General features: G+C 43.7%; 1 protein-coding gene across 3 annotated transcripts in view; it reads right to left on the bottom strand.

The window, feature by feature from the left end:
• The window catches only part of LOC139290900 (regulating synaptic membrane exocytosis protein 1-like), a 66,558-nt gene that overhangs the window by 1,508 nt on the left and 41,713 nt on the right, over window positions 1–23,337 (bottom strand). Inside the window, exons 8-32 of one of the 3 annotated variants that reach the window (XM_070912730.1) lie at window positions 23,038–23,148; window positions 22,672–22,771; window positions 21,828–21,951; window positions 21,322–21,368; window positions 21,066–21,172; window positions 20,847–20,977; window positions 20,364–20,535; window positions 19,651–19,804; window positions 19,360–19,416; window positions 17,304–17,457; window positions 16,292–16,408; window positions 15,773–15,835; window positions 15,161–15,238; window positions 12,583–12,702; window positions 11,765–11,854; window positions 10,850–10,927; window positions 10,332–10,397; window positions 9,418–9,531; window positions 8,790–8,896; window positions 8,196–8,299; window positions 7,906–8,066; window positions 7,456–7,608; window positions 3,795–4,009; window positions 937–1,081; window positions 153–265 (exon numbers count right to left, since the gene is read on the bottom strand). In XM_070912730.1, coding sequence (XP_070768831.1) covers window positions 153–265; window positions 937–1,081; window positions 3,795–4,009; window positions 7,456–7,608; window positions 7,906–8,066; window positions 8,196–8,299; window positions 8,790–8,896; window positions 9,418–9,531; window positions 10,332–10,397; window positions 10,850–10,927; window positions 11,765–11,854; window positions 12,583–12,702; window positions 15,161–15,238; window positions 15,773–15,835; window positions 16,292–16,408; window positions 17,304–17,457; window positions 19,360–19,416; window positions 19,651–19,804; window positions 20,364–20,535; window positions 20,847–20,977; window positions 21,066–21,172; window positions 21,322–21,368; window positions 21,828–21,951; window positions 22,672–22,771; window positions 23,038–23,148 — 2,881 coding nt within the window. Of the gene's footprint in view, window positions 1–152; window positions 266–936; window positions 1,082–3,794; window positions 4,010–7,455; window positions 7,609–7,905; window positions 8,067–8,195; window positions 8,300–8,789; window positions 8,897–9,411; window positions 9,532–10,331; window positions 10,398–10,849; window positions 10,928–11,764; window positions 11,855–12,582; window positions 12,703–15,160; window positions 15,239–15,772; window positions 15,836–16,291; window positions 16,409–17,303; window positions 17,458–19,359; window positions 19,417–19,650; window positions 19,805–20,363; window positions 20,536–20,846; window positions 20,978–21,065; window positions 21,173–21,321; window positions 21,369–21,827; window positions 21,952–22,671; window positions 22,772–23,037; window positions 23,149–23,337 lie in introns of all 3 variants that reach the window. The other 2 variants (XM_070912736.1, XM_070912743.1) reach the window with 2 other exon arrangements.

Here is a 23,337-nt window from a genome sequence, read left to right as displayed (position 1 = left end):
TTAATATAATAATATAAAAATAAAAAATAGTCTAGTACACACAGGCTAGAAATAATCGAGAAAATAACTGAATACACAATAATATTTATTATAATTTCTAGACCAATGTTACAATAAAGGGCGTCAGCCTGAAAGTGTCAGCAGCCTCTTACCTATAGCAGGAGTAGCCAGTGTTTGCCTTCCCACTAACTGAGCTGGTCCCAGGCCATCCAGAAAGTCACTGAACTGACTGCTGGCCCCCAGATTCACTCCAGAGAAGATCAAACTAAGACAGACAACACAGGAACGTGAGTGGATTATGACCAACGTCACCAAGTACACACACAAAGACAGAGGTGATTCTTTGGAGGCTGCCTCTCTCCCACGGCATACTTTGAGACTTCACAACTCATTCTGCTCCGGTCAGGAGAACCCATTTGCTTCCAGTAATTATTTACAGCATGAAAGAATATCTTGAAAGTTATAATCCATCACAGAAAACGCCAGGCCTTAATTTGATTTAGTCAAAGTTTGTGTTTTTATCGCCGCCTCATTGAGCGCTGAGCGTACAGCGTGGTCATTACACTACTCTCTGTTTACTGTCAGTCACCTGACACATATGTGCAGGGATGGAAGCGTGTGCCTGGATACAATCCCTCCGAACATGTTGGCATACACACTTTACTGTCACATCCACGTCATGTCATTAAGGGCGGTTTAGTTGGGCGGGACAGCAGTTAATTTCAAGCTACAGTGGCTTTAGCAGTGTAAAACTTGCCATTTGAAACCAACAAAAAAGAAACGATATAAATACTGCTGCCTGAAAATACAGGTGGAAATGTAAAGTAGACACAGACGGAAATAAATGAACTATCGTTTGGCATTCTCTTTTAAGAGAGGAAAAGGGTGTAGATGGTTAAGGGAAAGTGATTAAAAGGAAGCGTGTGGTTTACTGACTTCCCCTCAGAGTTGTAGCTGTTCATGCTGCCATTGTTGGACTCTCTGCTGGGCTGGCGGCTCATGTTCCTGGTCAGCTCCACTGCCATGCCGGTCTCTGTGCTCCTTTGGATAGGGGCACCCTTCTCCTTCTTACTCTTCCCTTCTGGATGAAAGAGGAGAGACGGGAAAAATCATCGTTGTGGTTGTTTTTACCCAGGACATGTGTGCAAGTGTGCTTTCCCCCCCTTTTTGGCCTTCCTCATGCTGAAGACGGAGAGTACATGTAGGTGCACGTTTGTTGACAAATGAGCAATCCTGCAAACTGACTCCAAACCACAGAGTTCTTGAAATAGACAACATTTTAATCCCAGTCGGATGTCTCATTCAAACAACAAACACAGTCATCTACTGTTGTCCACTGGGGTAGACCTTTCCTTATGGCTCACTTTAATAATATGCAACAGACAAAATTATGATTCAAGCTGATTTCTTAAATGAAGAGTTTGACATTTTGGGAAATAAGCTGATTTGCTTCCTTGCCAACAGTTGGATGAGAAGATCAATACCACCAAATACCAGATTTTGGAAAATACACTCATGTCAGTATGCTAAATTGAAAGCTACAGCCAGCTATCTTAGCTTAGCATGAACACTGGAACATTATATCTAATTTGTGCAATCTGTACAAAAGTGTAAAAGCGGCAAATCCCTGTTTTATGGAGACCAAGAAATAGTCTATGAAATAACCCCCTGTATAACTGCCACCTCTTGTACGATCTAAATAACTTCAGTAGTTTAAACTAAAATACCTGGCTACGGGCGTTAGCTTCATGTTCACCATATAGACACGAGAGTGGTGTCAATCTTCTCATGTAAGTATTTCCTTTAAAACATTTGACTACTGAAGTGTTTCATTTAGAACAACCAAAGATTCCTATAACCTTTGCTGTGGTTTGGAAACAAGACATCCTGACTTTTTGTCACTAGTATGGGTCCAGCTGGAATGCTGGATCCTACATTTCCCACAATGTAACTAAAAAGCATCTTTTGTGAGACGCTCTGCCTGGTAAATGCCCATGTCCCCCATTATTTCTTCAGACTTCAGAGTTTCTCCAGAGCCACAGACGACACTACACAATCACAAGTTTTCACAGGCCGAATAGTAAACTGTAGTGTCCCTTTAAACCACTGCTGCCCCACAAAATGTTTCATATAGAACTTGAAAGATTACACAGTATCAGGATTAAGAAAAAGACCTCCTCTGGTTAGGAAACAACAAACATGAAAAAGACATTTATCAATGGGGTGAAGCCTTTTTCTTATTAAACAATTCACCGGTGGAAAGAAAAAGTAGAAAATTACAAGATAGCCTACAAAGCCAGTTCAGGACTCTGTGATGTCTCCGTCTGAAGCCCGGCCAAAGTCGCACCCATGTCCTGCTGAATCTGGTAATCAGTGGTAAACAGGAAATTGTTGTGCAGAAAAACAACACAAACAACACTATGTGGCATCTTGGACTGGGGTGCGTCCACCTTCTGACTCATAACACTGGCACGTATGGTGCAAAGAGAAAAATGTAGCTGCATTTCTGAGCATCCCATTCTCCTCTGTGTATGCTGAGGATGAGATGAATTTCTACTATCTAGCAGGTGAGGTGGTGAGCAATATAAGACCTACCATACAAGGTAAGTAATGATCATCTTGTGATCACACTAAAATCCTAAAGTTTAAAAAACTCAAACATAAGTCTCCCTTACCTGCTTTTGCTCTCATCCATCATGAACGGGAAAGATTTTTCAAATTAAGGTTGATCTCTGCACTATCTCTACTTACTCCCTCCCCTCTACATCAGGGAGAGAGGGCGAGAGACCCCCTCAGGCCCCGTGTCCTCTAATAGCTTTTTATGTCCACTACAAAGACGGGGAGTGCAGCGCTTGGCTTTCATCGTCTCACACCGCCCCTGCGGTGAAAGTGCACGCCGGACTCAGCTGAACCAGCCAGACTCTTGTTGTGTGACCGGGAGCTGAGCTACGAGGGGCTCTCAGCTGTCCCCGGTGTTCTCAAACTCTCCGAAACATATTATTTGGTTGTTTGTCTTTACAGCGAGCACTGGGGCAGCAGAGGGTTGTCTTTCACGGAGCAAAAGGACACTTGCAATTTTGTGGTGCTTCGGCACAGTCTGCTCCTCAGGACGAATCTTTCTGACGAATCAGATTCTGAGCCGTAAATGACATGTTGTGTACTTTAAGTAAATGCTTTTTGGTTTGGATGTAGCATTGTGTTTGTGTTTGGCCTCTGAATGTGGTTTGGAGAGTAATCCAGGCAAACTAGGTATGTAAAGCTCAGTGGTAAGTTAGAGTTTGCAATCTGCCTCATCAAAAATCACTTAAGTGTTTAAAAAGTGTGAAAATAAAATGGGTACAAGTCAAAACAAGAAAAACATTTTGGGCGACTTAACAAATAACTCTCTCTGAACAAGTGGGGAGGGCCTCATGAACTTGTCTCGTGGGCTGGATCATGCCCACGGGCCAGTAGTTTGAAACCCCTGCTGTGTGTGGATGTAGCGACTGTGACGTGATCCAAAGGTTGCTGAAAGGATGTTTTGAAGATTGACTTGGGCGTGACGGGCTGAAACATACTCCTCTTTAAGCCTGAATCACTGAAACTAGTAGAGATCAACGCAGCTGTTGTGACCCTGCAGCCCGACCTCACCGCAGTGTCACGAACACTTACTTTCCATTCCAATAAATGAAACAGTTGATAAGTAGGCCACATAGTAACATATTTTTAGGGAGAAAATAGGCCACATTCATATCACACGAAACCTATGATATACAGCCACCACTGAACATTTTAGGGTTGCCATGGCAACTCACCGGGGCCACTGATCTGTGAAGTGCTGCGGCTGCGACGGTTGCCAACGATGGCCACCACCCGCGCGCTGAGGCTGGAGCGTCTCTTCTTGCTGCCGCCACCCACTGTGCCCAGCGCCGTGTCTGATTGGCTGCCGTCGGTGCGCTCCTGGGTGTAGATCTCCCCGCTCACGCTGGAGCTCTTCAGCATGCTGCGGCCCACCGATCGTATCTGCCGACTGGAGGGGGGAGAAGACACTGAGTGACACTGTGATCTGGTGCGATGGAGGAGGAGGAGGATGTTATTAAGGCCTCTGTACTGTACCTTCATTTTAGTAGAACACAAAAACAGCATGGCTGGCAGGAAGTGGTGGATGATGATAATTGTAACATACCAAACTGACTGATGTGGTGGAGGAATGGTGTTTAATGAAACAGCATGTGAATCAAACAACAGATGAGTAAACATCAGGGGTCCCAAATAAGGAGAATGACGATGACAGACAAGTGACATATTCTACCAAATAACTCGAACTAAAACATCATAATTTGGGCCACGACGCTCTAGGAAAAAGAGATTTAAAACTCAAGAGACCATCCTGGATAAAAAGATCAAGTTACAATTTTAAAAAATGCTCTAGCAGTCCAAAGCTGATAACCCTATCATGTGCTGAAGTTCATTCTTCTCAAACGAGCCACTACACGCGTGCAGAAGCTGCTCAGCGCTCGATGCTGCCTCCTAGGGGTTCGGAGGAGCCGCCGCATGTCCGTCCCCTCAGAGGGGGTTAGAGTGCTGCAGGAGAGCCCAGCTACGCTGCCCCTGCCCCCCATAGCCTCCACTCCCAGTGGGCCCCTGACAGCCACAGTCCAGTAGCCCAGGGGAGCCAGGGAGTGACTGGGAAGGGGGAGGGTTGTTTGAGGCCTCTCCACCGCCCCCTGCAGGGGGGCTAGGGAAGGGGGTCCGGCAGAGGGAGAGGATGGGAGGGGAGGATCTGTGTCTGGAGGATGGCGGGGGTCCTGGCAGTCGCAGCACAAGATGCATGCAAGGAGGGATCTGAGACATGCAGAGGGGATTGCACAAACACACATAGAGACACAGGCACAGAAACATGGCCAAATATAACACAAATGACAAACACTGTTGAACAAAATGATAATTAATATCATCATCATTTTTCGTATCGTATTTGTTGTTTGTGGCTGAAAACCTTGTGATTTGTGTCTAAACTGGATTGTAACTATGAAACTCAGTGAGTTAATTCTAAAAAAGTATGGACATCAGCAGGAAAATGTAGCTTTTTATCCGTTTGTGTGGTTTTATTCTGAAAGGGCTAACTTTTTGAGACACAACACTTTCATCCAACAACAAGTTATACTAAGTATAAGCGAACAAATGCAATGAAAGGCAGGAAAGCTTGAAGCTTGCTTGATTTAAGCTAAAAAAAAAGCTAACATGAGCAGTGTCCAATGAATTATTTGAAATTGATGAGGTGCAGCAGATGGAAAAAGCAGGAATATCCAGCAGGGGGAAAAGGTCGAAGAACATAAGGAAGGTCTGATGTGTCAATGCAGCCTCTCGCTACCTCTCTATGTACTCCGTCACTTCCATAACCTATCATCTCACTGGCCTGAAGCAGATGTGAGTGTGTCCACTGAATACAGATATTAATATCCCACTCTGACTGAAGACTGACCTGAGGCCAGCCGCCATAGTACATCACTGGATTACTAATTCATACCCCCCCATCTCTCTGAAAAACTGACCCCTTGGTCTGAATTATAGATAAGCTACATTACAGGCCTTCTAAAACCGGCTGACCACTTTCTATAAATGGTCGCTGACTCCATCGTCTGCTGCTTTTTTTAATTCAAACCTGTGATTCCACCTCATATGAACGATTGGAAGTATGGACTTATTAATATTTTAACAATATATCTATAAAAACCTTTTAATAGGATAGAGATGCCCTCATGCAGACCAAAAGTATGTGGACACCCCTGTCCTGTTTTGGATGGATTGGGCTAGACCCCTTAGTTCCAGTTCAGGGGAATCTTAATGCTACAGCATACAGTGACATTTTAAGCATCTGCTTCCAACTTTGTGGCAATAGTTTGGGGAAAGCCACTTCCTGTTTCAGCGTGACAATGCCCCCCTGCACAATGGTACACAAAGAAATGGTTTTCCCAGTTTGGTGTGGAAGAACATGACTGGCCTACAAAGAGCCGTGACCTCAAAACCATCCAACCATCCAACATCTTTAGGATGAAGTGGAAGCAGCCGGGTCTTATCGCCCGTCATCATCGCTGATCTTGCTCTATTTTGCTGAATGGGAGCCATTCCCTGTAACAACCGCATGTAGGTGTTATGTTTCGAGTGTCCACATACGTTTGGCCACATTTTTGTGATTTTTTTTCCTTCAAATTGACAAATGTGAAAATCTCAAGCGAAGACCTGCCGTCTCTTTGGCACTCGCTCTCTCTCTCTCCTCTGAGTGTAGGAAGCGTGTCAGAGGCCGTGGGGCTGTGCTTTTAGACCGCTCTGTTTGGAGTGATCTGTGGTAAGACCATTAAAGGACGCCTTCTCTCTCCTCCTCCCAGACCTCGATACATTAGCCGGCTAATAAGCTGCACTACATCACCACCTGGCCCACTGAGGACCGCTGGGATGGGGTTGTTTGTCCCTGTCAGCACACTGGTCATCCGGGGATGTGTGTGTGTGTGTGTGTGTGTGTGTGGTTGTGTGGGAGTGTGTGTACACATGAGGAGAACGTGGGGATTTTTTGTGAGTTTTTATTTTGATCTACTTTTCACTTATTCCTTTCAGCTCAGTTGGACTTGATACTTTTTTTGCTTTTTAGTTTAGGTGTTTTTTTAAATGTGAACTATAGTTTTATATTTTTTGAGCAATCTTTTAAATGTTGGGATGACTTCAGATTTGTAAAATGTATTCTCATTTCATGTTGCATGAACAAAAAGATCAAGCTGAAAATAATTTATGCAGACTTGTAAAAAAGTTTTAAAAGATTAAAAAATTACGTAAGTGATCATTTTCATTTTAGTTAAATGCTGTTTAACACCTAATTTTCTTAAAGGGGTTCTATGGCCATTTAGTGTTTCACCTCGATAAAGTTGAGGGACTTTTGGGATTCTCTCAGACAAGAGCCGCAGATAGACATTACAAAACTGCTTTTACAGGTTGAGGAGGACTCCTCATGACGAGGAAACTAATCTTGAAGTGTACCTTACCTATGATGATGACTTTGAGAGCAGGTAAGATAATAAGGATAATGCTCTGGAAGGTGTGGATGTCAAAAAATCCATCAAATGATTCCATTCAATCAGCCTTTCCCAAGTGAATAAGATAACTGCTCCTCAAAAATAAGCAGGGACAACATCCCTTCAAGATTCAAATTTAACCCTGTGTCCTGTGACGCTGTGTGCCTACAAGAGTTGACCTCTGACCTCCTTTTGGAACTTGCAAGCAAAAAGAAAATAACTTCACTACAGAGATCAATAAGCAATTGTCTATAATTGCTGCTTAAAAAGTTCCCCTTGTGTGCTGTTGTCTTAAACGAATTCGGATTTAGGGATGCTATCTTGGGGATCCAGACCTGGGAGCACAGTGAGAAGATGGATGGTCTGCCATCACCAGTGAATCCCCCATTTGGGATCTATTGATCTTTACCTGGACTCCCTCGTGTCTCCAGCTACCGTGTGCCTCCTGCGCTTCAACTCCTCAGAGAAGCGCCTCTTTCCCGCCGCCCTCCTCCTCTCCTCCTCTCCATTCACCCCCCACGAGATCCTCCTGTCCTTCTTCTCCTCCTCTAATGACTTGGATCTGAGTTCAGTTTTGTTTGGGTCCCCAACCCGTTCATTTGTGTGTTTGTGTGTGAGCGAGGAGAGAGGAGGTAGAGCATGCAGAAGGACAGAAACATGCAGCAGTTGGCATGCAGAAATAAAACAGAAAGACACACACTGATTAGCATGCACATGACAAACATGTAGGCTTATTTCAATAAGGGTGAACTGACTGTACGTGGATGGATGATAATTAAAATAGGATGGGCTGACTGAAATCCACAGCATCCTTAACATTTCAACTGAACATATGACCAATAGCCAATAACAGACTGACCTGAGTCGTCCCCCAGGTCGCTCTGATTGGATAGACATGTAGCTGATGCTACTGAGGCGGGAGGCACTGCTGGCACGGGAGAGGGGCGACACATCGCTCATATCGCTGTCTGACGATCTGGCCGACATGTTGTCGCTGCTACGCCTCTGTTCTGCGTACATCTACAGAGACGAACAGGCAGAGGGAGGGAGAGAGGTGATGATTGTGCTCAAATTGAGGATAGAAAAATATATACATATATTATTTTTCAAGTGCAGGAGGAAGAGCATCTGGAAAACACGGATGCTGACCTCCCGCTTGGTCTTGAGGTCCGTTTCAGGGTCGTGGGAGGCTGAAGGCCGGTAGGAATGTACTTTCATCTGCAGCTGTCGGGCTCGCTCCTCTACTGCAAGGGCTGAGACAAAAGAGACAGAAGAAGAGTAAGATATAAAGAATATGGACAAAGAAAGGTAGAAAAGGAAAACCAGGAAAAAAAGAAATCAGAAACATGAGTGTGTTCCCAGTGAGAGAAACTACAGGGAGTGTGCTTGAGGATGCAGGATCTGGTTTCTGACACTAGATGGAGCATGATGTGCACTGATAGTACAGCAAAGTGCCCTCATGATGGATGCTAGGAAGGTCGGACAGAAATGTCTAATTTTATATTCTAATAAATTCTAATTCATATATTCTAACAAAAAGGCACAAAGCTAAAGCTGCAAGGCAGTGTTCCTGAGACAAGAAGGATTAAGGCTTTAATTCAGGTCTTTGCATACCATGCCTATTTTGAGGGGGTGTGTTTAAAGATGTAACAGCCTTGTCTTAGTCTTAGCTCTCCACCAGGACACACACACACACACACGCACACTTCTGAAACCAAACCTACACCCTTGTATACAACGTACCTTGCTCTATGCTGCTGCTTTTTGCAGGGAGCTGAGGCAGCTGCCTGCCCCTGCGACCTGATGAGGGAGTCCCCGTTGGAGGAGAGGGGCTGCCATGAGGGTGTGCTCTGACAGACAGGAAACAGAGAGACACGAGGAGAAAGGAAAGGTGATATAAAAAGGTGTTATTATAACTGTATCCATCACTAATTGAAGTGAAGCCTGAATCCCAGGGACAATAGACTGAAGAGCAGTATTAAAGGTCAAAGGTCACGTTCAGGGGAGGAATGGATCAGAATCATCATGGGGTGTAGGATAAGTTAAAGAAGTTACACTGAGTGTATTTACAGATAGTATGCACAGTATCTCAGTATTTCTATATATCCCAATTACTGTATTATGATGTTGACTTTTCACAGCCTCAAACCTGATGGCACCCCACATTTACTAATAACAGTGACAGATATTAACATGCCTACCCCAGCTAACATGGATATCTTTTGAAACTGAGCAATAACAGTATTTTGTCTTCCTGAGATATGACATTTACATGTGGTACTTGTGCATACAGTGCCACCACACTCAGTGTGACATAGTAGAAATCAGCACACAGGGGGAGTAGAGGCATAGTGCTGGCAGTAGCATGCACCTGTCTAGCCGTGGTGAGTTTGGGCAGGACCCAGCCAGGGCTGTCTGGCCAAAGGGCATCAGCGGGCCCCCTCTCCCCCTACTACCTCTCAGGATAGAGGTGGGCTGGATACGACTGCCATCAGCAAATAAAAAATAAAACCTTTTAAATACAGCAAACGTAAATCAAATGAAAACAATACAGTGTGTGTTGCTCATCGGGGCTCTGTGTGTAATGCTGTTTAGACTGTGCATAACAAAATGAGAGTGCAGACAGTGTACACAGCGTATGGTTAAACTCAAACAATCATCAGTCAAAGATGCACTCTACATCAACACACAAGGAAATGTCTTGATAATGTTCTAAGTGCAGTGGCTAAACTGAGCAAAATTATTATTTAAAAAGTTAACAAATTAACACCACATTGTGTTAACTAGTTAGCATTAGAGGTGCTGGTACGCAGATTTTGTTTTGGACAGAGCCAGGCTAGTTGTTTCTAGTCATCATGCTAAGCTAAGCTAATCGACTGCTGGCTGTAGCTTCATATTTAGCATAGTGTGAAGACTGAATCTCGTGTAATTCCAAACCACCCTCCACAACATTCAAGCACCTAGAAACCTACAAGTATCAGCAAACAGCCATTAACATGAGAAAACCCCCCCAAAAAAGGTCTGTCAAAATCCAATCACAAATACTGGCTTGTGAGTTGTATAGTGTTCATAGCTAATGCGTTTCTTCTGAGGAAGCTCTTGTTCATTTTCAGCTAGCATTCAAGGCTACATACTGCACAAGCCGCAACTAAAAAGAAAAAATATTCCAGCTTTGACAACCAGTCACAGATGGTCAGATATCATCGCCCCAGGAAGAAGAAAAGACAGTAATGAGAAGAGTTTAAAAAAAAGTGAGTGAGTGAATGAATGAATGAATGATCTTACCTGTCCCCCTCCAGGCTTTTTTTGCTGCGACTTTGACAGTTTGGACTTGATGAATTGCTACCCTGCCTGTTTTCGGCAAACAGCAACCACAGAGAGAGAGGGAGAGGGAGAAATGTGTTGGATATGATGTAAAAGGCTCAGGCTGAGCCTTTATGGTTTGTTTTCAGTGGTTTATAAAAGCAATATAGCTGAGAATTGCACATTGCGTAATTGTTTTTCCCACCAGCAGCAATGTTACAGAAGAGAAAGCGCTTTCAAGCCAGAGGAGTGGGGAAATTCAGAAGGGGCGCTCAGCAGAAAGAGCAGGTGCAGCAGAATAAAAGAGGGATTACACAGCCTTAGACCATCAATATTTACAGGAAAAGGGAAAGAAACAGTGCTGATCACGAGATCTGTGCAATGCTATCATGATGAGCTCGAGGCTATAGGACAGGCTTCGAAGGTACAAGCAGGCAAGCAGAGCTGTAGCGTAGTGGTTTAGGAGGTGGGGACAGCAGGAGGGGGCAGGCCTGGTATACCTGTCTTCCTCAGGGGCCACATGTTCTACTAAGATCCTGGGGCTTGGGGGAGTCTTGCAGGGCAAAGAGTTGGAGCACCTAGAAGGGGCGGAAGGGTGGGAGGAGGAGCATCCCAAGGTAGGAACACCAGGTGAGGTTGTTAGTGAGTAAAGGCTTTGAAACTGTGCTTTGAAATTCTTGTTAAATTTCACAGCATAATTGACTTGTCATACAATTCAAGTCATGTATACGCAAGCTACAAAGTGGTAAAAATACTGGAACTTAACTTAGATAATGCTGCTTATTTATTCAGTTTAAGGAATAGTGTGACATGTTGATGGACCTGGTTCTGTCCGTAGGTAACAAAATCCTCCTATCAGCACTCACAAATGAACATTTCATTTTGTGTACCATTGGACAGAGCCAGGCTAGCTGTTTCCAGTCTTTGTGCTAAGCTAAGCTAAGCTAAGCTAACCAGCAGTTGGCTGTAGCTTGATATTATCCGTACCGTGGTATCAATCCTCTCACCTAACTCTCTGGAAGAAAATGAATAGGTGCATTTCCCCAAAATGTCTCATTGAAAACTGCTGGTTTCTTTTCTCTCTTTGAAATTAAAGATGATTCCAAATTCAAAGCGGCATGTTTTTCTATGAAAGCGAGCAATGGCAAATTCATTCATGTATGAAAGGGACACATGATGTGAACTGGAGTGAAGACATGCAGCATCTTAAACCTTAAACCCAAATGTTGGATGATTCAATAACGCAGTCCAGAAAGAAACTGATTTGAAAGCTGTCACTGAGGACTATTTCAGTCTATGACCACTGTTTCTGTGTTCACCTTCAAAATAAAATATTAGAATCTTGTGCAAATTAAATTCACTTGATTCATGAACTGCATTCAAAACGTGTGAATCAACGTGTCTTCTTTTTATACCTGTCTCTGTCAGGGGCGTGAAAGTTGGTGTCTGGTCTCAGACAAGTGGTGCTGGCACTCCTCACTCTGTCCAACGACGGCTGCAGGTCGCTGCACCGTCACAACATGGCAGCAGAGAGAGAAAGAAGAGAAAGAGACAGAGATGCAGGCGAGATGTACGAGGACAGAGGATGCAAGCAGAGGAGTCAGGAAGGAGAGATTGTGAATAACATGAGAGAACAAAAGGGCAACGAGTAGGAGGTAGACAAAGAGGAATACAGAGAAAATGGAGGATAATGTCAGGTAAAGTTAAGAAAAAGAGACAGATAGAGCGAAAGGAGGGAGAGACAAAGAGAGAATAAGGAAGGCCATCAGTGCAGTAACATGTAATGGCTCTGATGCTGTATCTCCGTTTGCCAGTCATTCCTAGCGGCCGTACACTGTGAGACCACTCAGATGGAGGGTTGGTGAGTTGCCATGGGAACCAGGTCTAAGTGGGAGAGGGGACTGGTAGTAAGTGTGTATGCGTGAGGGGGTGAATGAGTGAAGAGGAGAGGAGCAGCCCGTTCACAGCTGTATGTTTGTCACGTCATGCTGCTCCGTGACAACAGATGGTTGGCTCCGTGCCATCGCATGACATTGCACATAATGTTTTCAGGCCAAATGCCTCACATGGATGGCAACAAGGGCTTAGGAGTTTAGTGTTTGTTTAATGCTCTGCCAGTACATGCTTAAGCCTCTGCTGTGCGTTGTCACCCTGAATAAAAGGGAGAAAGAAAAGGTTCTGGGCGGAGGGAGGACGAGGGAGGAGATGGTGCGTGAGGTGGGTGTGTTCTTACCTAACCGTGACCTCATCAGTGAACCTGAGCACGCGGTGTGTAAGGATGCTACGAGGCATGGTGCTGCCCCCTTCCTGCCTGTGGGGCGGCTTGCTCTTTAGGCATGCAGGGAGGGTGGAGCTGTACGCCAGAGTCCCGCCCACGAAAGGCGGGGGCGGGGGGTGGGTGTGGGGGGGGGGGCCCGCGTGCAAAGGAAGGCAAAGGAAAACAAAAAATGATACATGCAACTGACAGAAATAAGCAGAGGCAAAGTAAGTGAAGGGGGAGGAAACACAAGCATGAAACTAAGCAGGCGTCTTGCGAATGATCAGGAGAGACAAAGAAGCGACATTGACGTTGTCACATTACGGTGCAACACAAAATGTGGTTTCCTTCTCGACCCCCGGCTCACAGTTTACGTTGTAGCTCTGTAAAAAGGGAGGGTTCTTTAAAAAAAATAGGAGGTTGGATAGCCTTAGATTAGAAATGTGCCCGCTGCGTACTGCTGGTGATCACCGGAGACACCACGCACGGCAAATCACTAAATGAACACATGAGGTGAACTGCATCCTGACCCCAGAGTGAGGAATTCATTATGTAAGAGTGTAGAGATAGTTCCTCCTGCCCTCCCTGTGGATTGACCCCGCACACATATATGGGGAGATTACATGTTATGCTGATTATATAACACAATCTACCGATCTAAAGCCGCTGAGGCAGCACGTGGCGAGGAAACCAAGCTACAGTAGATCTATAAAATGTATAGGAGTGCCATGAAAAGGATTAGAGAGAAATGGAGGAAACTGCTTATGCAGGAGGTCCGTGTGTCCGGTGGTTATGTGGCCAGGAATGGGACATTACAGTAAATATGTAAGTATGCTACATATCATTATGCACTGATCTGGTACAAATGATGATGCCAGGATCGACATCTGATAAATACATTAAAGGACAGTACTGGTGGTTTGGCAACACATTCTTTACATTATGCTGGCCATTTCCAAACCGCTCCATACGTTTTAGACTGATTTCCAGGCAGTCATTACTACCCCAGCAACTGAGTGTTGCATTTTCATAAAATTAGGTTTGCACTTGCAAGAGACACATTTTAAAAAGAATCATTAAAATTGGTGCAGCAGAGGCCGAGATATCCTAAACTTTAGTCCCTAATATGAGTCAAACTCCCAAAACCATAGACCTTACATTTCCCATATTGCTACATGGGTGCAGGAGGAATGAGTCCTAAAACCTGGAAATGAGTTAGCATTTTTCCACTTCCGGTTCCCTTGTCTCAAAGTCAATGGGTTTTTTGGTTGGATGCCTGAAATAAGATCTGTGGTTAACACAAGCTTGAGAGATTTTCATGTTTTGTTCTACGACATAAAATACGTCAGCAGATACCCCACTCGTGACTTTTTAAGCTTTTACGTGTCTTAAAAAAAGGTGGTTGCTAACAAGTGGCTGAATGAGACTACAGAGGTTGTTGGGGACATTTAATGTCTTCACGCCGAACACGGAAAGTCATCTACTCACTAGCCTCTGCCACAGAGTTTATTTTCTGCAATAATCCAAAATCCCATGGAAAAATCCTATTGGCTTTGTGTCGAGGGAACCAGGGCGATGCTAACTTCCAGGTTTGCCTATAAAAATGCATCATCCCTGCAGCACTCTTTAATGCTACTAGTTTTACTAGGAAACACACTTGTTTTTCAAACGCCATGCCCCTAGTTTGTAACACAGGCTTTCTGTTATAAATAAATCATGCCCAAGCCAAGATAACCTGATGACATCATTTAGGGGTTATTTTCAGACGTGACATAGCTCCCCCAGAGACACATTATACTTTACAAGCTGGGTAGTAGTCTCCATGTCTAGTGAATTGACATTGACATGTAAAATTGGTGGACTGCCCCCTTTAAACAAGACTAATAGTCTACAGCCATGCTAGCTGCCATTTGAGGCAGTTCAATGGCAGACTGGTGCTTTGAGCTAAATGCTTTCGTCAGCATGGCTAACAGTGACAATATTAACATGCTGATGTCTTGCAGGTGTGATGTTTACTGTATTGACTGTCACCAGCATGCTAGCATGCTAATTAGCACTAACAGGTATTTGGCAGCAGGTATTTGGATCAGGAGGATTCGTCCTCTGGGAACCATGGGGAAACTGGGAGTCATGAATGTCTGTACAAAATTATACAAATTACCAAAAATCCAGCTACTTAACACCGTTTGGTCGGAAATCAGTCTAAAAACATTTGAAAAAAAACGGTCAGAATTGATGTCAGGTATATATGTGATTTGGAGTTAATGGTCTACAACATGTAAGAACATCAGTGTGGCCTTTTAAACGATTGCGTAGTACAGAGGGGAAAGCAACACATACCATTTAGTTAGCTAAAGCGGCACCATGACAAAGCAACTTGGCACACACACCAGCCAAAGCAAGCACAAGCAGCACAGTGGTCTGGGGGACATATGGGCATTCGTTGCATTGAGAGAACACTGCCGCAACTAAATGACCCACCAACTCCACAAATGAGTCTGGGAAAGCTGGACAGGTACAGAGAAGGGTATGCAAGACTGCCTTTCACTCTTACCTGTAAATGTCTTTATGGATACCATTTACTAACAGGGGCATTTTAGGGGGGAGTGTGTTGCTGTATCTACCTATGCCCCTGGTTGTATGAGTGGAGATCATGCATGTAAAGTAAGACAAGGGGGGAAAAAAAGTGGAAAAAATATACAAACTGCTGTGAGTAAACACATCAAATGCAAAAAAAAAAAGAAAAAAAAAGACATTAATCAAAAAAGAGCTTTTCCTTCTTTGAGGTCAGCCACCGAGCAGGTCTCTAATCCCCCTCACACAGTGATCACTGTGCTTTGTGTGTTTTCATGAGACAGTTGTGGTGATAGACAATAGTCAGACATGAATGTACGTGTGTGCAACAACCATTTGACCCTGATGTGACACTTTGAATTTTGTGTTCATGCAGTTGAAAAAAAGCAGACAGGCACTCTACAGTATCTACAGTCCATTCAAGATCATCAACTCACTCTGTTTGCACTGAAAATATCAACATTAAGTGTGTTAAGATGGAGTTGTTAAAGTATAGTGAGGATGGAAATGATAATAAAATGGCATACTTTATCAAAATAAAGCTGAATGGTGGTTGTTGTCATTTTTATTTTTGTTTTTTTTTATTTTTTACCTGTTTGTGTGCAGGCACTCGGCACTCCCGCCCCGGATAGACCTGTGCATCTCCAGGACCTCACTGTCATTGCCATGACGATGGGTGAACAAATGAGAAACAACCCCCGAGAAAACACAACAGAAGAGGATGGCAACTCAGACAGGCAAAGTGAATTTATGAATGAGAGAAACCAGGAAATCATAATACTGAGATTTCAATTAAGTCTGCATTCAGCAGTACAGAATGACACAACAAACTTAGTATGTTGCAGTGACTAGTTCCACGCTGTTAGTAGTATTAGTAGAAATTAGTTTGGTAATATCATATTATATATATACATTGATTAACCAAAACAAGGTTCAACCTTTATAAAATATAAGTAAATATTAGCTTGTCAGAGCTCCATAAGTACATTTAGTTTTTTACAAGTTTATTTCTGCATGATGACCAGAGCTGCTGTCAAACCCACTAGGAGCACTGATCCAATGCGTGTGCATCTTGTTTTTTTGTTTGTTTTTTTACACGAAAAAAGGTTACCTGTCCTCAGAGTACTCGTAGTCCGAGTCACCGGAGCGTTGGTGCTCCAAGTGGGAGTCGTGGTAGCGTGAGGGCGAGTGGGAGTGGTGGCGGTTCTGGTGGATCTCATCCAGACTCCTGATGAAATCAAAGATGTCTAATGAATTTATGGTTTTTATTTTGGTATCATATGAATCTTGGTCCATAATAATGATGATTCAATGGGTCCACCCTTACTTCTGGTCTGATCTAACACAACATGAATGACTACAAAACGATTTGATTTGAGTCGGCTAAATGAAGGGCAATCCAGATGCCCTGGTGGTGACCTGAGGTTTTCAACGAAAATGAGAATGCAATATGTGGAATTACATTGCACCACACCCTTACAAAATATCCAAGACAAAATTCAGCACCAAATAATTGGTCTTTATGTGATAGTTCTCTGGTATTCTTCTGGAACAGAAATGCAGTTTTAATTCACAAATGATTTCCATTTGCTTCCACTTTGCTTTTTTCTTTCAATCAAAAGGCACCATCGATGAAACTCAACACTTCCTACACAGGTATTTCACATTAAAAGCATTTCAGCGGCTCAAAGGGCATGATCCCCCTTTCCACGTAGGCTAGACTGGCTTTAACATATTTGGCTATCTACAACTGTCAGAGGGGTTAACTACATTGTCATGCCAACAGCAGTGATGTGTATATTACTTGGCAGTGATTTGGCCGTAAAGTAGTGATTAATAAATACATGTTAACAAACTGCATGAGTTCTCTGACACATATACAGGGGGACTCTGTAAAAATCTGATTAAAAAGCATAAATGTACAATTGAGACTCTACAGTGGCATTCCCTTCAAACACTGAGATCACTTCAAGTCAGTAATTACTAGCTCTTTAATCTCCATACTGCTTGTGTAGTGCATAGAAAAAACCTTTTAGATACTGTTTGATGCTGGAATACTGTCACCACAGACAACACACACTCCAATGACAGTCCACCAGGTGGTTCTGGCAGGCGACGCTGACCTTTGCATGGGCACGTGTGCGGGCCGTGACCGAGCCCTGCAGGAGTCCTCTCTGTGAGGAGACACCGAACGGGAGCGGTGCTGGACGTTGCGCTGCTGCTCAGGCACAGCCAACGTACTGCCCCGCTCTCTCTCCCTGGAGTTACGCTCTGCACCTACACACACACACACACACACACACACACGTTTGTTGATTCATGGATACAACACACACACGCACACACATACCAACACAGATACACACACAGAAACATACACACACACACACACACACACGTCCAGGCATTAGTTGTGTGTTCCAGTTGTCAGTGATAGTGCTGCTGACTACCACTACAGACGCCATTCTCTTACGGACTGTAGAACATCACATCAGGATGTTTTACAGGCAAATGAACAGCTAGCAAACAGGTTAGCTGGTCATGTGAGCTAGACTGAGTAGCTGACTGTTTCTGCAATGTCTCTGACCTGAGATCAGTGAGGTTCTCATCTCTCAATTCTTGTTTTAACGTGCATGGAGTGCCAGATGAGATGAGATGTCAGACTTTTAACCCCTTGGGAATACTTAACCACTACAGCCACAAATAATAGGTTATATATAATCCACAAGATACGGAACAATGAAGATAATACAACAAAATGCATGAGATGAATATTTACGCAACCTGTATTAGCTTAATTGTCTTGTAGATGCTACAAAAGATATGAAATAGAGTTGCAAAGTGGAAGGAATTATTTTGGGTATCCAGGGTTCCAGAAGTAAATGTGTCGTTCATTTCCTGCAGAGACAAATTTAGGTGAGCACCACTTCCGCGGGCTTGGTCGCATATGAAATTCTCCTGGTTGAATCATCAGTGCAAAAGCAACATTGATGGAAAATTTGTTGTACTTTGACAAAGAATGTCAAGGTACAAGCCTGAGTACATAAAAACTGCGACTCCCGAAGATGCAATTTGGTAAGAAACATTCGTTTCCCAAGCTTAAAATTTTGTTAACGTACATCGAGCAGAAGGTAGAGATTATGCGTTTTAGAAAACTGGTTACACAATCTGCAGCTTAAATGAACTCCCTTTTGGATTCTGGGTCACTTGTGGATGAATTCAGCAACTATGGCATCATGTTTTATTGTGCAACTGCAACGAAGAAGCGTTTGGCGTCAGGAGCTCCTCCCACTTCACAACTCTACTGTGCATTCATCTGTTTAAAGGATGAGATGTATCATATATATATACAGTATATATATCATAGTATAGTTCATGGGCCCAAATGTGTCCAGAAAATGTATAAATCTCAATCTGAACAAGAAGAATAAAAATAAGCATGGCGTTACAGCGTTCAATTAAGTCGTAGATTGGGCACACTTTCTAACACTCAATAAACGTCCTCATGTGGCAAACCACACCAATCTGGTATTTGGAAATGCCAAAATGAACCATAAAAAGGTGGGACTATTTAAACCTAAATCTGACAGGAAATGAAGCCACAGCAGAAACAGTCAAACAACAAAGCAGTTGTAGTGATTCTATTTTGTTCAAGATAACACCAATTCAGCTTCTACTGTACATGTTCAGTGTCCTTTTAAGTGAAGTAAGCAACTTCCGGGCAGGACTAGAAGCATGCGGGAGAATGGCAGGAAACTCAGTGGAATGGCAGTGAACAACTGTAGCTCTACAGTCTAACATGCACTCGGTGCTTCAGTGTTTCTACGGCCCAGCAGAAGAGGAGAAATTGTTCGCTGCAGCCTCAGTGAAGTGCAGTGCGCTGCTAAACTGCAGCACCATACAGGCTGTACGCTACAACACTGCAATACAAAATCAGTCCAGTAGAAATATGATGAACTGCAAAAGTCTTTGGAGCGTTGCCTTTCGCTGATACAGCAAAGATTAATTACTTTAATTTGGGCGCAATTTGTTCTAAAGCATACAGTGGAGCCAAAAGGAGGCCGGAAGGTTTGGGAGAAACAGATGGAGGGAGGATGCAAAGAAGACGCTCTCTCACCCAGTGCTGGACGCCTACAGGCTAATACAAGGAAATGCTCAGTAACCATGACCCCCACCCACCTTTAGTCACTACCATCAAACCATCATCAAACTCTGTATCAATGATGCGATGAGACCCTGCACGCGCACAAACACAACACACACACATACAGGACAGGGTAAGGTTGAGAGATTCTGTTGTCAGTCTCCCACACTGAGAGACACAAAAGAGAAAGCTCAGCAAAGAAAAGGTTAACCACCACACACCCAGGCACCCTGTAGGTTCATAAAACAGGGATTAAACCTACATGCACACACACTCGTATTTATATACACATAGCCTGTAAAAATACCATATATAACCAGACATACTCTGCAGTTTCTTGCTGGGACTGTCTCCATGGACGTGTCTGCGTGGGAGGTACGGGGAGGGCTGGGGCAGAGGTATAGAGGACACATCATGTGTCTGGAGTTTATGCCAATGGGGAACGTCGTCCAGCAGGGCTGTCTCCAACTCTATCAGAATCTGAGAGAGGGGAAGGGCGGAAGAGTGAGCAAAACAGAAACAGCCACAAGGATCCATTCCAGTGTTTGGGCAGCTGGGACTGTGTTCCTGGGGAACCGCTTCAACCCCAGGGATCTTTAATGCAGACATTCCCAACCTTTTTGGCTTGTTGCTCCTTAGTATAACCAACCTGCAAGTCACTAAGGATGAGTGGTGAGTTCAACCAACCCCTGGGTTGTGAACCAAGTCTTTAATTGGTCTATGAAAGCTTATGTTGTGTGGACAATCATGTCTTTATCGTAAATTCTAGTCAACATCCCAAGATTTACAACTGTGTCACATGTATTTGAGACATGGCTGAAATGCTGGCAAAGTATGAAGAAAAGTGTAGAAAATGAACTGGAATTTCATATTTGATGTAAGGGTGCAGAAAAAAAATGACATGGAGGGCTCTGGTGACCTCCAGGTTGAAGACGCTTGATCATGTAATTGCAACATCCCTGCAAACATCTCTACTATCAACTCTCTAATAAAAGCATAAAATGGCCAAAATATATACTTGAAAAACCTCTTCTCCCACCTCTCCCAGGAATTCACTCTCCTCTTCCTGGACTCTGGGCTGGTCCCAGACTGTGATCTCTAGCATGCGTTCTCTGAAGTCCCGCCGGTGAACGTGGGAATATATGAAGGTCTGGTTCCACTTGGGCTCAGCGCTCTTCTTCACTGTTTTGGTCCGCCGTTTACTCTTATCACTAGAAGAGAGGCGTGAGCACATGTAGTTTAGACTAAACAAGACTTTCAAAGACAGGATTCCTTTAACATAACAAGCATGGACAAAGGCAAATTGATGGCATTAAATGCCCAATGTTCAATTAAACGTTGAAATAAATTCTTCATGCTGCAAATTAAAACTGTAAGATCAAGAGATATTCCTTTGATAATATTCCTTACTGCTGGTGTGATGCTCTTTTGTCATGCAGGTAATTACTGATGGACTGTGTCAGAGTATGGTCACTGTGAGATGGACCTACAAAATAAAAGAAAGTGAATACAAAGACCTCACCTCCTGTCGGGCAGAAAGTACATCTTGACGTAGGGGTTTCGAGGTCGTCCGTCTGGTCGAGGTGGCAGGTCTATGGCTTGAAGGACGTTGACGATCAACTGATGGTCCACTTTGTCGTAACACAGCTTCACCTGTAAAAACGTGGGAAGACAGTTAGCCTCTATCCACATCCATGTCCGTTCACCTGGACCCTCTGCCCTTCCTCTTTCAGATACTCACAGAGAGCTGTCCAGGCAGTCCCAGAGGGAGGGTCCCGGGGCTGGTAGGGGACATCACTGATATAGAGGGACGGTCCGTCTTTGGCGACTCAAAGGAACTGGAGCCTGCTGTTAAAGAGAGCGACAGGTGTTGTTATAAACCACTGGAAAAAGCCCAATCAACTCCAAAATGTGAAATTAGAGAAGCTACTTACATAAGCAGAGACCAATGGTAATAACATATACAGCCAAATACAGCTGCTTATATAAACACTTACTAGATTCTAGAGGAGGGTGTGAGGACTCTGGGATTCTTGGGATATCTCTGTAATAAGCGAAAGAGAGTCTGAGAGCTTCAAATGTACAGAATGTACATCGAGATACTTGCAAAGACACAGCCAGGACTTTAGTGTACATTCATCTTTAAAAAATGAATGAGCAATAGACTCAGAAGACTGGTAGAAGAAGAGCAAGCAGTCAGTCAGATGCACATTTATATATTAAACATGGTGGGTAGTAGAGGAGAAAAGGATAGCTGGAAAAAGTGGTTTTCTCTTGGATCTCGGGATTTCAGGAAAGGCATAAGGGGAAGGGGCTCCACCCATTAAATCACCACTACTTACTGATATGCTCTATACACTTTTCTCAAGAAGTTTTTGGACATAATTCGGTGGATAGAGCTTTTAGATAAAGGAAGGAGACATAGTGTCTGTCAGAAAAAAATTAATGCCATCACTCAAGAACTTTAATGATGATTATTACACACTGATAACGTTAATCTTACCCTATAGGTCTTGAAACAACTATTTCCACTTGAGGTTCAGCCTTGGATTCAAGGATAATGTTGTACACTTCTTTCTTTGTCGCTCCCGGCAATGACTTCCCATTCCACTGCAGCACCTCGTCACCTGGAACCAAGATGGCCATGATACACAATGGTGATCAAGCCTGAAACTCACCTCACATTACATTTGATAGTAAAAAGCAACATACTAACAGAGAGTTGTACATCATTAATGTCAAACTGAAGTTTTAATTCTCAATTTAAGCCGTCTCACCTTTTATAACGGTCAACATTTGTATGGACCCATCAAGCTATTACGTTCGTAATCCCCTCGGAAAGTGAAAGCTAACAAGCTAGGCTAAATTGCTTCACTTGGAAAGTGGAAGCTGGTTAGTCTAGCTTGCTAACATTAGCACTGATTCACACTAGACGATAGTTTTTTTTATTATTTGTTATTTCTGCTTAGTCATCTGCAGCTCCTGCACACATCCCACATTATACAAAGGACTGGTATCCAGTAGTTGTGTAACCTCATCACTGTGTACATTACCACATGGTTCGAATCGAATCGAGTAATTTAGGGGGTGCTCAAATTATAGATAGGACTAAGCAATGGTTGACGACATCAGTCTACAGCCAGTTAACTGGCTGTGTGATAGTTGTGTCCGCCCCCACACATATATTGCACCAGTCAAATTGCACACTAATGTAGGGGGTCAGAAACATTGAGGATATACATACTGATGACATTTTAATTCCCTTTGACTTAAACCACGATCAACCAAGTACACATAAAAGTACAGTAGGTCCTGCAGAAGAAACAATGTGTTCGAGGGATTCACACCTGCACGTAGGTGTCCCACGACGTCTGCCAGGCTGCCTTTCTTGACTTTGGTGATGAAGGCCCCCAGTCTCCCTGTCTCTGTCATCTTGCCTCCTACCACCTGAACACAAAGGAGAAAAAGGAGGTTCATGCTGGTGGACTCAATGGCATTTTGCTGTTCTCTGCAGGATTCAGTAACTGCTCAACATTATTATGCATACTTGTGTCGTGGAATTCTCTTCACCTTTCAATGTTACCCAGTACGCCACAGCTTTCACAAGAATTACCATCACTATTTCCTCTCACCTGAAGCTAAAGCAAACACTAACTAAATTATTTACACGCTAGGCGTGATCCAGGTCTGAACGTGAGTGATTCACTGCTTACTTTTAGGCCGAGGAGGGAGCCAGCCTCACGGGGCATGGCTGACCTCTTGCTTAGCGTGATGCGTCCGATTAGATGGTCACCCTCTTTGGACGGCTGCCATGTAACGGGATGCTACAGGAAGAGTTTTGAGGGGAATTATGAGGCATTGTGAAATGCGAAGGAGGGTAAGAAGGAATGGAGGGAAAACAGAGAGGAAGGAAGGAAATAGTGAGATATGTCATTGCATGTCAAACATTACTGTTTTGATCCTATTTGTATTAATGCACTTCAGAATTTATATGTGTCTGTTTGCATGTGAGC

This window comes from Enoplosus armatus, chromosome 2 (genome assembly GCF_043641665.1).
Source record: "Enoplosus armatus isolate fEnoArm2 chromosome 2, fEnoArm2.hap1, whole genome shotgun sequence".
Taxonomy (NCBI): Eukaryota; Metazoa; Chordata; class Actinopteri; order Centrarchiformes; family Enoplosidae; genus Enoplosus; species Enoplosus armatus.
This window is presented reverse-complemented; position numbering and strand designations above follow the sequence as displayed.